Source organism: Protomyctophum bolini (assembly GCF_963924005.1).
Source record: "Protomyctophum bolini genome assembly, chromosome: 19".
NCBI classification, from domain to species: Eukaryota; Metazoa; Chordata; class Actinopteri; order Myctophiformes; family Myctophidae; genus Protomyctophum; species Protomyctophum bolini.
In genome coordinates this window covers 10075760-10089782 of record NC_137880.1, presented here as the reverse complement: position 1 = coordinate 10089782, position 14023 = coordinate 10075760, and the positions used below count along the sequence as shown (strand labels likewise).

The 14023-nt window shown below is 44.3% G+C and overlaps 1 protein-coding gene across 3 annotated transcripts in view; it reads right to left on the bottom strand.

The window, feature by feature from the left end:
* utrn (utrophin) overlaps positions 1-13275 on the bottom strand; it is a 254571-nt gene extending 241296 nt beyond the window's left edge. For 2 of the 3 annotated variants that reach the window (XM_080791556.1, XM_080791561.1), the window contains exons 1-2: positions 12902-13275; positions 11325-11497 (exon numbers count right to left, since the gene is read on the bottom strand). In XM_080791556.1, the coding sequence (XP_080647682.1) occupies positions 11325-11397 (73 nt within the window). In that variant the 5' untranslated portion in view covers positions 11398-11497; positions 12902-13275. The remainder of the gene's footprint in view (positions 1-11324; positions 11498-12901) is intronic. The other variant, XM_080791557.1, reaches the window with a different exon arrangement.
* Positions 13276-14023: the final 748 nt, after the last annotated feature.

Below are 14023 nucleotides of genomic sequence, written 5' to 3'. Positions count from 1 at the left end.
CCCCAGTGGGAATCGAACCCAGGACCTTCTAGCTGTGAGGCGACAGCACTATACCGACTGTGCCACAGTGAACCCTGTGTAATTTTTCTATCTGTTGAATCATCATACTGTAACTGTATATCCACCACTAGGGAGGGGGAACACAGCTACTGCTCCTGCATGGAAACAAGTGGGCTGGCGTGACTGAAACAACTGGAAACATATTATATTATATCTGCTTTGAACGCACCTTCAAGCCTCCATCCCCAAGCCCCTGGCTTTAGCAACACTGATAAGTAACATGAATTGATCCCCGATATCATAGCGACAACTTTGCAATGTTTGCACGTAACTCGATATCACTTCAAACGTGGTGGGGGGGTGCGTTACAGATGGCCACGTCCTGTGACTCCTAGGCGGTATAGTCACTCGTGCGTCAAGGACAATTTTACAATAGCATAGCGGATCGCCTACTGCACCGGCGCATGCCATGAAAAACTAAAACATCGCCTCGATTAACCGTCTCACGACGGGTCGTGTGCGCATCATTCAAAATCCCTATAGGGCTGCGTAAACACCCGCAAACGCCTGCCAGTGTTGAACTTGTCTCTACTGTGCACACGCCACGCCACGTCGCTGCTGCCATGTCAAAACCAATGTGCGTGTGCCGTGTGTGCGTGCGCGTCTCAGCCACACAGAGGCGTATTTATGCGAGTTCCAGGAATACACAGGCACCTAATAATGTTAACTTTGTGCCCTTCCCAAGCTTATCAAACAATAATGTGATCTATATCACATTACCCATGCACACTGTACCTAATTTGGTGTTCATATATTAGAACGGGTAAGGACTAGTACATATAATTCTGGGGGTCCTTGACATGAAAAAGTTTGAGAACCACCGACACAGAACTGTCTCAATGGCTTAAAGGACCACTTCACCACTTTTCAACCTATCTTCATATAATAGGTCCTCACTAATAATCATGATAAAATGGCACGATTTCTTTCTACTCAGTCTGTGTCTCATAGGAGGGCTGTGGGCAGTTTAGAAACCGTCTTCCAGTGACATTATCATTAGGCAAATTATTTTTTAAACAATATTTTTGTACAAATATGTTTAGATTTTCATTATCGTGAGAACGATGGCTTCCATTTTCGCATTGCAACTTTTCAGGACTAGAAAGCCTGCAGTTTCTATTAGCTTGTATTCCCCATCGATGTCACTGGAAGACGGTTTCTGAACAGCCCACAGCCCTCCTATGAGACACAGACAGAGTAGAAAAAGATTGCGCCATTCTTTTCATGATTATTAGTGAGGACCTATTATATGAAATTGGTTGAAAATTGGTGAAGTGGTCCTTTAACCCATTCTGACCTGAGATCAGATTCTAAAAATGTCTTTTTGAAAATGACAGTTTTCTGAAAAAGCTATGTTTATGTCAGTCATTCTTCGATTTTTCAAAAATAGCAGACCTACAAGCTCGTAGCGTGAGCTTGTAGATCTGCTATTTTTCCAGCCAGCTGGCGTCACTCTCAATACGTCGTCACGCTCCCGTCAACATGACTCAGCCATAACCATATGGCTGATAATCCCCATGAAGAAATATGAGAAAAGAAATCTAAGAAATGCCATACATTTGAAAACAGATGTTTAAGAACAAGCTCATCACAACGCAGCGCGAAGCGACGCGTTGTAGAGCTTGTAGATCTGCTATTTTCACTAGTTTGAGTCACGGGCTAAAGCGTTTCTGTCATCCAGGCATGGAGCCAGGCAATCTTCAGTCTCATTCAACCAAAATTAACCTGGCTCTCTTTCTTTGCTCCGTCATACATAACAACAAGTACACACTATTTCATTCTCAAACAGCCCCCATGGCTTTTCACAGAGTCCTTCACACAGACCTACAATTCCCTTTCACTTCCATTATTCATGTCGGGTCTTTCACAGAATAGCACAAAGAATGCGAATGAATAGTGACCACAGTCAGAGATTGTGCTCACGTGCATGCCCCCCACCCCCCCACCCCACACACACACACACACACAAAATGACATGAGTCAGAGGTCCAGTCTACATCCAAGAGACCGAGGTACATTGGAAATATGCCCAATAGTGCCCGATAATGCCACAGTCATCCACCCATGGCCTTGGGAAAGTATGGAGGAGGTTCTCTTTTCCTCCATCGTCTTGACTCAATGCCTCACTTTTTCCATCCAAAAAGCTCCCTCTACAATTCACTGAAATAAAGCTTCCCTCCGAGTGCATTTGAATTTCTATATAGTGCAGCAACTGCAGTCGAACCAAACTTCAAGCAAGTATTACCAAACTAATTTAAAACGCGAAAAGAGACTTTTCATTAATGTCTAAACTTGTGGGCATTGGCTTTGAGAGCAAGTGTTGTCTAGATTAAACCACTAATTGGCAGCATTTCATTGTGAGAATACTTCCACTTTAACATGGGATGTTCTTCCCATTTAGACCTGAGCCCGACGTCTAATTTGTATTCTAACATGACGACACAGTTGCATTCCCGGTTTTAAAAGTTAACAATGTATCTATCTATTAATGCACCAAAAAGTCTCTGTCACTCATGCTGTCTCTCATTCTGTCTGTCTGTAGCCTACACTTCCTTATATTAACCTGACTCCGCCAGATGGGGCAGTAGAGAGTACCCTCTAGTCTCTACTGCCCCAGCTGGCCAACATAATTTGCTGTTCATATATTCAGAACGGGTAAGGACTAGTAGGCTTAAAAAAAGAAATGACAGAACTGAGTGTAAGCCAAGCCCTATATGAGCATTTGCACATTTAAAGTCATACTTTTGACATAATATTGTATAAAGCAAAATAAAGCAAAGTTACCATGTTTACCCAGGGTAACTGGACTAAGCTCAAGAACTTGTTTACAGCCAGGCCCTGCTCATAGAACATTTCATGGTAGGGGTTCAATGCCTTGCTCAAGGGCACTTCAGCGGTGGTAATTTTAACGTGCCGGTTCCGGGGATACGACCTAGCGACCTTCCGATATCAAGACCGCTCCGCAAACCGTTCGGCCACCGCTGCCCCGTATCAATAAAATAATGAGTATACCAGAGTCCCCTTTACAGTGGTCGACTTAGCAGAAGTTGCTGGAGCAGTGGAGCTTAAACAAGGGTTAACGTGGACTGTTGGGCCCTGAGCCTGTTTTGGGTTTCAGTAAATCCTCTTGTGTCATGCAAGAGGTCAGCAGGTATAGGTTGAGCAACCATGGCTTTGTAGCCATAATGAGCAAGTGACAGAGGGAAAGTGTTACTGGAATAAAACAACTGTAGTTTCACAACACAACTTTATTGTCGGCACTCTGCCATTCCCAAACTCCACAACTGACTCACAGTATGACAACATTCGGTCATATCCGGTTTGTATCCACCGGTCTTCCCTTAAAGTCACAGTGCATCACATGACAGAGGGAAAGATGGGGTTCAACTATAGAGACCATGTCCACTATAATTGACACTATTCTGCGTGCGTGCGTGCGCCGTGCGTGCAGCCGTTTCTTAGCAAGTCAGACAGAAGTTACATCATTCTCAATGGCCAGGCGGGTGTGCAGCACGCGCACACAGTCACACACACAATCAGTTTAACAGCTATCGGAGAGTTAAAGACTCACGGTCCATTTCCTACCCTACTCTCTGTCTTGGAGCTTAAAATGTCATGTGGGCCGAGTGGGGTGTGTCGGCTGTGACACACAAGACACACACACACACACACACACACACACACACGTGAACCAGAGTAGCCGAGAGTCCAAAACAACCGCACCCAGGGGAGATTATTTTGGCTGATCCCTCAGTTCCCAAATTTCCATGCAGAAATTCCGAGAGCTCCCTTCCTTTCCTTCCATCCTACGTCCCAGCTGGACCAAAGCCAGAGGAGAGAAGTCATCACAGTACACACAGGCCAGCACACACACACAGTACTTCTATAAGGCTGAACACACACGCGGTACGCGTGAATCTATTTTGCGTCCGAGCATAGACACGGTAACGCCCCTCCTGCCTCTGATTGGGGTGCAGTACGTAGTTCAGACTAGTCATTGGTCCGACAAACGACTACATTTGCAACATTTCACAAGATCAGTATCGGACCCATCGGTATCGGCCAATCATGAGAAAAACTATCTGTGATCAGTCCCAAAAAACCTGATCGGAGCATCCCTAGCGCTGAGCAATGGACAACATATGAATAAGAATTTAATTTCAGATTGACTTTAAGGTTTCGTAATTTTTTTATATCAGAAGGACTCGTAATCAAGCATTGCACAGGGCAGATATGACAAATAACTTAAATGTACTAAGAAATTACTGACAATATATTTCACGATTTCATAATATAGCTGATCTACAAGCTTACAATGTGTCACTTTGTGAGTCGTGATGCGTTTTAAGCTTGTAGATCTGCTATTTCCGCTTCTTTTTTATCGAAGATTATGACGATTATGCAAAAACAATTGTGATCATCTCAAATAATTGCGATTAGACGATTTTGTAATCATTTTTGACAGCCCTACCGGAGGGCAGGTTGGTGCCTTCTGCCTTGCATGGCCTCCACAATTGATTGTGTGAATGAATGCGTATTGTGTGGAATGAATAATGTGTAATGGACGGTGTTCCGCCATTGCAGTGTGTGTGTGTGTGTGTGTGTGTGTGTGTGTGAATACGAAGTACACTGTGAAGCGCATTTAACCATGGCCTTATTGCCACCTAGTGTTCATTCAAGATATCGCACAGTGCCAGAGAAATTATCTGGTGACTAGACATTTTCATCCGGGTCACACAAGACACGCAAGTTGTGTTAGCAGGGGCCAACATGGCTTAGCTTTCGCCAGAAACGGTAATATGTCGGGCGCGATGAGATAAAAAAAAATCACATTCAAACGTCGGATGGATTCGACAAAACTACAGACTTTGCACCATTTTTCAGAGAGAAAAGGCAACAAAGGGTGTATATGGCGTGCGCGCGCTTTCCTCCTTGTGCTGGGAACAACGTAGGCGTTTCCTAGCAACCTGGACAGCACCACAGGTTTGTTTTTAGCATGAGCCGGTCGATTTTGATATAAAACTTTTGACCCGCGATAATCGCTGGCCTGGCATCCTGATCCTACGGGTACAAATTATGACCCGCGATATAGCCCCTTCGGCTCTAAGCGTGTTAAGTAGCAGTGGTCTAAAAGTCTAAGAACAAAATGGGCTACAGTATGTACAGTAGAGTAAATGCAATCCATTCTAGCAGCCCATTTACACTTCCACTCTCACCCCAACCCCTTCTGAACAGGACTCACAGCCGCGCTGCTGCCGGTCAACAACACAGTCACAAGGGAGGCTCAAAGGAGGAGGGAGAAAGAGGGCAGGTCAAGAGACCACGTGAGAGAGGAATAACCAGTCTCCATCGTCGTGGACAGATATTGCACTTGGTTTTAGCGCGGGGCTGCACACACAGTGACCAAGATGCACACATCATCATCACAATAATCTGCGTTGGTGGACACACAGCAGGATAGATTATGTTGGAGGGGTGTGTGTGAAAATGACTCCTTACACTGTAATCACTGCACACTCTGTTGTGCTTTGCTCAAACTCAGAGCCGTTTCAGGCAAAAGAAAATGGATATTAGGTTGTGGTATTGACATCAAGTACATGAGCTCCCAAATTGCAACCCAGTCATTATAACATGCTGTATAATGTGTTATATTGTATTTTATACGTACTTATGTCGTGTCATGAACAGATTGCAGTTCATTTATACTTGACATTATAACTCATAATCAGCTTTATAATGTGTTAAATGATTATGGTTATAAAGCACTGTGTTTGTATGAGCTCAAATAACTGTGATTATACAGGGTTATAAGTAGATATTAATGTATTATTATAATGCCATCACACCCTGACTGACTGTCACTCTCACACCCTGACTGACTGTCACTCTCACACCCTGACTGACTGTCACTCACTCACTCACACACTGACTGACTGACTGTCACTCTCACACACTGACTGACTGTCACTCTCACACCCTGACTGACTGTCACTCTCACACCCTGACTCCTGACTGACTGTCACTCACACCCTGACTGACTGTCACTCTCACACCCTGACTGACTGTCACTCTCACACACACACACACTGACTGACTCACAGCGATGGATTGAGGGACGGAGGTTGTGAGGCTGGATTACCAGCCCATAGGTGCCCGGACCGCTAGGCCGGCCTGTATCGGATCACCTCCAATTGTGAGCTTCTCTGTCTTGACTGCATGTAAATGTGATGCCGCAGACAGTGTCTTGTGCACAAAATATTCCCAAGTACACAGTCCACCCTACAGCCAGAGCCAAGCCCTGTGTCATATGTAGCTCAGCTAGTATGGTGACATCAGGGACATCATAACAACACTTGGCTTGGTAAAGCTCCACACCCTCTACACACCCTCCTGCACGCACCATAACGGCTCACTGAGTACCACTGGTGACGCGTGTCACGCGTCATGTCGTCTACTGTCGATAGAACACATGCAGAGCCCAAGTGCTCAGGCTAAAGAGACATGTACAGTTGTACACTAAGCTAGCCGGTGCATTTCAGTAAGGTCAGGAACACTGCCATTAGGGGTTCCACTACACTATCCACTCAACACCAATATATGCCCAAGACGTCCTATAGGAACTACCGCATGTAGTGCCCAGGACTTTTTTAATGTCAAAATGTGGGCACCCCATGTCGCCATTTTGAAAGAATGAAACGCCACGTATAATGTGTTGGGTCCATTCCTTCTCAAGATGTGCTGTAAAGCGTTGGTCAAATAAAGTATTCAATTATAATAGTCATAATTGTGCAGCCCTATACTGCTGGACGGATACTATAAAGTCGAAGCGCACCGGTGTAAACAAAAGTCAAACCGAGTGCAAGCGGTAAATCAAGTTTGCTTGAGACACGGGATAGTAGTGGGGGTAATGGTAGGAGAGGGGGAGAGAGAGAGAGACACAATGACGGAGACAGGGGAAGATGGAGACGAGAGGAACAACAGCAGGTCAGGTAACCAGAGCGGCAAGTGTGTATTCTTTAGCTGCCTTTATCAGGAGTATAGGGCTCTCAAGTGACAAACACAAGCACAGCCAAGAAGGAGGTCAGATATGTGCAGTGCACATTGTGTGTGTGAGTGAGTGAGTGAGTGAGTGAGAGAGAGAGACCTCGTTGTACACCTCGTGTTCATAATCCTTGTTAAACAACAACCCAAACCCCCACCCACCTCTGGATTGATATTTGACCTTTCACCTTTGTCTCTGTGCCGTGTGAATGAGCAGGGGGGGGGGGGGGGGGGGATGGGACGCATGCAGGGAAACCAGGTGGAAGGCAGGTGGAAACAGGCTAAACATTACCAACCGTGTTTACAAATTTTCATTTAATTTTTTTAACTTAATGCTTGTTTTAGGATGTTTGGCGTACCGGATGGGCGGAGTTTTTACACACTGTAAAATAATGAAAGCCTCGTCATGGTTACCTAGGAAGTGAAGCACACTTAAGATTGCACGTGAGCTCAATGGCTTTGGAGTGCCAGGGAGATTATTTTTAACCCATTTAGACCCGTTTCTGTGTCATTGCTGCTCAACCTTTTTCACGTCAAGGACTCCCAAAAATTATATGAATTTGGCCGCCGACCCCCGTCTGAAAATATTTCTTCCAGGGGCCTCCCCAGTAGCAAAGATTTGAGTTAAAAATGTTCGCTCTGAAAGAATATTCAAAGATTTGCGCCACATTTTCAAGATTTTTCTAAAATAGCAGACCTACAAGCTCGTTTGAGCTTGTAGATCTGCAATTTTTCAATAGCTAAATGTAAAACACCAAAAGGGGTTCCCGCACCAAAATGGGTTAAAGTAAGCACAATGTAGGCGTCACTATAATCATAATGAAAAGAAATAAATAAACCAAAAAGAAAACATTCTTCTCTTCTCACACCCATCGAATGCTCAAAGTTAAAACAAATGCTTCAGAATGTCCAAATACTATGTGAAATATGAAACGAGTTGACCACACAGAAACATGCCAGGATGTCACTTCATTCACAATTCGGCACGTAAACATCATGAGGGCCAAGTGCGACCACTAGGTTTACACATTTCCACCGAGCCCCCCCATCTCTCTCTCTCTCTCTCTCGCTCTCTCTCTCCCTCCCTCATTGTGAGCTTACATAACTTGACACGCTGCAAAACAAGAGACCCCAGCAGCGGCTCCCCCTGCCTTCACTCATATTGTTGGAAATGTGAGTGGAGAGAATGAGAGGGAGAGAAAGTGTGTTGCTGACCTGTCTGCAGCACATGTCAAACACACACACACACACACAGACCCATGCCTACGTTAAGACACTCATTAGTAGTAGTTTACATGGAGGTGCTAATCACGGCCTGCGATCTCACCAGAATGTCCGTCCACATTTTGGAACTTCAGAATTACAGACTCTCCCCTAGTGACAAATGGCTTTCACTCTGATGAGAGGCCCGACCCAAATATATCCCTCTCTCTCCCCCTCCATGCATGTCTGCGTGTGGTGTGGGCTGATTCCCCAAATCCACTCACCACAACTTCCAGTCAAATGATTACAGAGGAGACGCAGCAGCAGGTGTGCGTGTGTGGGGGGTGTGTGTGACTGTGTGTGGGGGACGTGTGTGCGTTTGCATGTGCGCGTGTGTGGTAGAGAAACAAATCTACGAGGTCTATGATGGCTGTACTATACACCCTGCTCTTAGAGATAGCGAAACACACACAAGAAATGAAAGCAGAACTTTGCATGTGTGAGTGAGTCCCCCGCCCCGCACACACACACACACACCCCTATTGACTATTCTCAGCTGTAAAAACATCCCTCCACCTGTTTTCTCTCACCCTTGTACTCTCTCAAACAGCCCGTCCTCCTCTAGCTCACCTGAGTGCTCACTGATCGCTGCTCAAAATGGCAAGTCCCATGTCGATCTACAGGCGAAATGTCTCTTGTACAGCCTCCCTCGCTCTCGCACACTCGCGCAAACACACACTCACAGACATAGCCCCTGAAAGCACCCAGCAGATCTGTTTGGCTGCTGAGGGCTCACTGTTTAGAACCTGTCTCTATAGTTTATGAAAGAGTGCCCATCTAAAAGCTCCTCACCAGGCAACACTGTCCACTTTGTATAGATCAAAAGAAAAGCGTGTGTGTGTGTGTGTGTGTGTGTGTGTGTGTGTGTGTGTGTGTTTTCCTTGTGACAAATGACAATATGTTTTCTTCCGGAACTTTCCCTGTGACTTGTAGCTTGGTCAAGCATACGACTAATTCCCATGTTAATCATTGTTTTCCCCACAACCGCATGCACGCACGCACAACAAAACAAAACAAAACCCAGCATCCACAATGAAGACTAAAGCAGCAGTTGTGCCACAGCATTCAGATTTCATTAAAATCCAGTTGTGCCAGTTATACATCTTTGGCTTGTCTTTGGAGGCCACTGGGTAGCAAGGCTATGTGCTAAATTTCCCCTCTGTCCAATAAAACAAAACATTACTTTTGAGAGTTGCTATGCGACCGGGATCCTTATAAGAAAAGCATTGTGGTCTGGAGACAAGCATTGTAAATTACAAACTCCAACGGAATGGTGGAATTCCTGGCCCGGAATCTGCTGGCTTTCCCCAAGGCTGGGCACGGAGCCCATTCCAGGGCCTGGAACCTAAACCCAGTAAGGAGCAAGGGGAGTCGCCACAGAGATTGAACAGCACAACTGGACAATAACACCTCCACTATATACAAAAGACAATAATGACAATTGCCAACAATTGTCTCTTCGGTCAACATAAGGTAGAGGGAGTTGTGCAAGGCTGCGTCCAAGAGCTTAAAAGAATCACATCTTTTCGTGTTGGGCATACAGTAGGCATGTCAAATAATACACCGTTCTGAACGCGTTGGCCATTGCACTACAGTGTAATTTGCCACTTAATTGCATGCACCAACAGGTGAACTGAAACATGTGTTTGTGTTCACAAACTGGGTCATTCAATGTTTAATGTTATGTATGTGTGTTCCGAATCCAAACTGTGTTTGGTGTCGTTTAAGAAGAACATAATTATTGTGTTAAATTTGATTTATTTGTTTTGGTCAAATGTTTTATGTACTTTACTTTATTGTTATTGGTCATGATGTACAGCACATTTTGTTTTTGTTTATTCCACTGTGCTGCAAGTGCTGTGGCCAATGGCCTTTTATGATGAAGGAGAAACGGTGGAAATTAAAACCAGAGCATCCGTTTTGAAAATCAGCTGCCGCCTTCACTGCCTGTCCAAGCCAGGCGGGGTGCCATTTCAAAACAGTAAAACACTGAAAGCCAGAACAGCGTTAAAACTGTCAAAGACGAGGTCTAATAAAAGGTGTGGCTTCCCTGTGGATCGCCATCATATCTATGACGTCATGTCAATGATACATGTCATGTAGTGTTGATGACATCGGTCCTTCCCAAATATGGAGGAAAACTATTATTCACAGACGAAAAACACATTCAGGGATGTACTTCCATGGCCTACTTGCAGTGTTCACCAGGAATTTGGCACTGATCGGCAAGTCGTTTGTGAGATTAGCCTCGGACCGAGAAATAGATTGACAGAGTGGGCGAAAACATAATCGCACCCTTGCCTTCCGCCTGGCGGAGATGCCCAGTGCGTGTGTGTGTGTGTATTTTCCTGAATAGCAGGGTGGAGTTTACAAAATATTAACATATAGAACAGTATGTTGAGAAAAGGTTCAGAGGGTGTGACTTTCTGAACCAATCCCAACAGTCTCTGGTGTTTTCTTTTCTGTCCCTCCCTCCCTTTGTTTTACTTTCTCTTTCTCATCATGTTGCCGCATTCATTCAACCACCTCCGCTTCTCGCCAATATCCTTTTGTTACTTCCTGTCTTCCGCCATGGGAACTCAGGCTGTCCGTGCAAAACAGGATTTCTGGCTTTGTCGCCGTTTCCTCCGTGCTACAAATTGGACGCACGTACTGCGACGCAACTCCACTCCGTCTCTAACCCCTCCTTGTTTTGTCATGCAGCCCTTGTGATATATCAAGAGATTAACGCAACCTCTCAGATCTGACAACATTTCAAAACAATCACTGTACATGTCGCTTAATAACGTTCCCGCAGGGTCACACATAAAGCATAGGTTCATCTAGTAGACACATCTTGTGATTTCTTTTTTTTTACTTCTATTTTAAATGTAGTCAAAATCCATTCACTGGCGGTCAGAGGTTATATTGGTATTGCAATCAATGGTATCAACAATGTCAAGGTTATGACCGGAACATACCGGATCTCCATTTGATGATGTCACTGAACTCGTTGTCGGCTCCTCCTTCAGCGCTGTCACCAGATGATGCCATGGTAGCCAATTAATCCGGTTGTGTTCATCCAAATGTTGAGATGCAGAGCCTTGCCTCTTCCCACACAGTGTGGTGGTCCTCTCCCAGCACCTGAAAGCAACTGTAATAACTTTAATTCCAACTCGACGGCAGCCTCCATCTAAACATTTAGGTTCTTTTCCCTTAACGTTTGTGTGCATATAAGCCAACTCAAAATGGTGACACTCAAGAGATCAACAAAAGACAACACACCAGTCCCCGGTTATTTTCTATTTAACAATCCCATTATCCTATTCATTGTGTTAGCTTTCAGTTATTTTTGGCAAGCGACATCTTCATTTGACAAAGTATCAATTGTGCTAAACAAGTTTAGGTATACACTCAAACACATATATTAATTTCAATGTTATTAAGCACTAGCATAGTAGTGGAGACTGCCCATAAGTCTGACATCCCATAGTCCGACCTAGGTTAAGACTGAGTTTAGGGTTTGGGATAGTGTTAGTAATGGCAGTAGCAATGTTATTATGCACTGGCATACCCCAATGGAAACAAGCCACCATAGTGCTTTCTTGGGTTCAATCCATATAGCTTTGCATTTGTATTAAATCTTATGTGCTTTTTTTGAGGGGCGCTTGCCAATCAATATTGGTTCTGTGCATTGCATTTTGAACATTCCATTACAAATGTAAATACTACTGCCCTTCTAAAGATTAACCTAACCTCCTGACAAAAAGAAGAAACCCCCGTCCACAAGAGCTTGAGACTTTACCATGAAAGGAGTTAATGTGCAGTTTAATCGAGCACTGCACGCTTGCAAATGCTTGTGGGATGATGCAAGGCCCCAAAAATAACGTTACATTTGGGTGGAAAGGCATAACCATTTGCCCAGTGTCTTCTCCATTTCAGTTCCTCCTCTAACCATTACACATGTATATGCTTTGACAACCAAGGCCAAAACAAGGGAAGGGTTCAGTAAACCAGTATTTAAACTAAACAACTGTTTAAGTATAGAACGTGTGACACTTTTTGTCCGACAACTGAAACAGCCTATGATTGTAGATTTGTCTCTTGTCTCAAGCTTCCCAAAGCTTTTCTAAGTCTGAAGATACTTTTAATCCGATCAGTTTGACAGTTTCTCACCTAAATAAAAGCAGCCCAAAACATTATGCCTGCCTGTCTTTTTAGTACAGCCGTTCAGGTAACTTTCGAACTGTTTTAGTTTCATGTTTAAACTAAGTAAAATAGTCAGTGTTCATTTAAATATGAATTTCCAAATGGACACTTGAAGATGAGTATGCTACTATAATGCCAACTCAGTGTTTACAAATGTATCCGTGAGGAGGGTCCATTTGGTTACAGTGTGTTGAGTCCATGAATGAAAGTCATTCGGTGTGTGTGTGTGTGTGTGTGTGTGTGTGTGTGTGTGTGTGTGTGTGTGTGAGAGAGAGAGAGAGAGACACAGTCACACACACAGCAAAAGATTCGCGTCGGACAGACAGAAAGAGGGACAGACATCACTCACCTTTGCCGCTGTCACCCAGAAAGCGAAGCCGTCGTGAAACAAGTCAAAAGTTGAAAATGTGGCTATGGAAAGAGTCATTAACACAACAACTTTAAGCCATTGTATGGAACGTAGCTATAAGGCACTCTAAACCATGCCTGGGAAAAGCACAGTGCTCACGCGCATCCACAATAACAACAATTTGTACAAAAAAAGTCTTCTTCAACATATGCTTTTCTTCTTCCTTTTTTCCTTCTTGGTCCACAACAAGGGAGGCCCCGTTGTATATTCTTGTCGAGAACACTCGACACGAACGACGGTGTTGTTTCTCGTCACCGGGTGAACACTGCGATGTTGTAAAGTATTAATATATCCCAAACTTTGTTCCTACTGCCTTTCCCTGCTGGCTGCAAACTTCTGACGGCAGGATGGAAACATGGCGCGGCAGACGTCACGTGACCCACGGCAGCAGTGCAAAGTGAGAGAGGGCGATGATCCCGAAGGAAAGGAAAAAAGGTAGAGTTTAGCATCCTATTGCCCGGAAGGACCGTCGCTCGGCGCTCTTATTGTAATTGGCTAATTGGTTATCAGGGCAACAGCTTTTGTATGTCTCTCTCTCTCTCTTGTTACTGTTGTTGTTGTTGTTGCTGCTACTGCTGCTGTTGCATGGCTGCTTTTCACCTTATATAACCTCCAGTCCAGTTTATCTCCCTCTAAAGTTCATGTGTAAAATCTAAATATTGTGATCATCAATTTACTTTTACTTTTACTGTTGTGTTGTGTCCCCCACTCCCCCCCAAAAAATGACTGACTGACTGACTATCTGACTGGCTATCATGAATTTCATCTTCATAGATCTACAGTAGGCCTAAAAAAGGGATACCTATAGTTTCCTTTTTTGTTAACATATTGCCTAATTCTCTACGTTCCAGGACTTTGTGGAAATATAATACATGTTTCATATAGTAACCATTAACCAAGTCCCTAAAAGTAAAATCTCGATTGCTTGTCAGAATTATAATAGGCTACACTACAGCACTGGCCTCTAAAGCCAGAGAGGGTGTTCCATTAAATAGATCAGTGTTTCTCATCCTTTTTCATATCCAGGCCCAATATGTATTCTGCATTTGAGCCACGGACCAC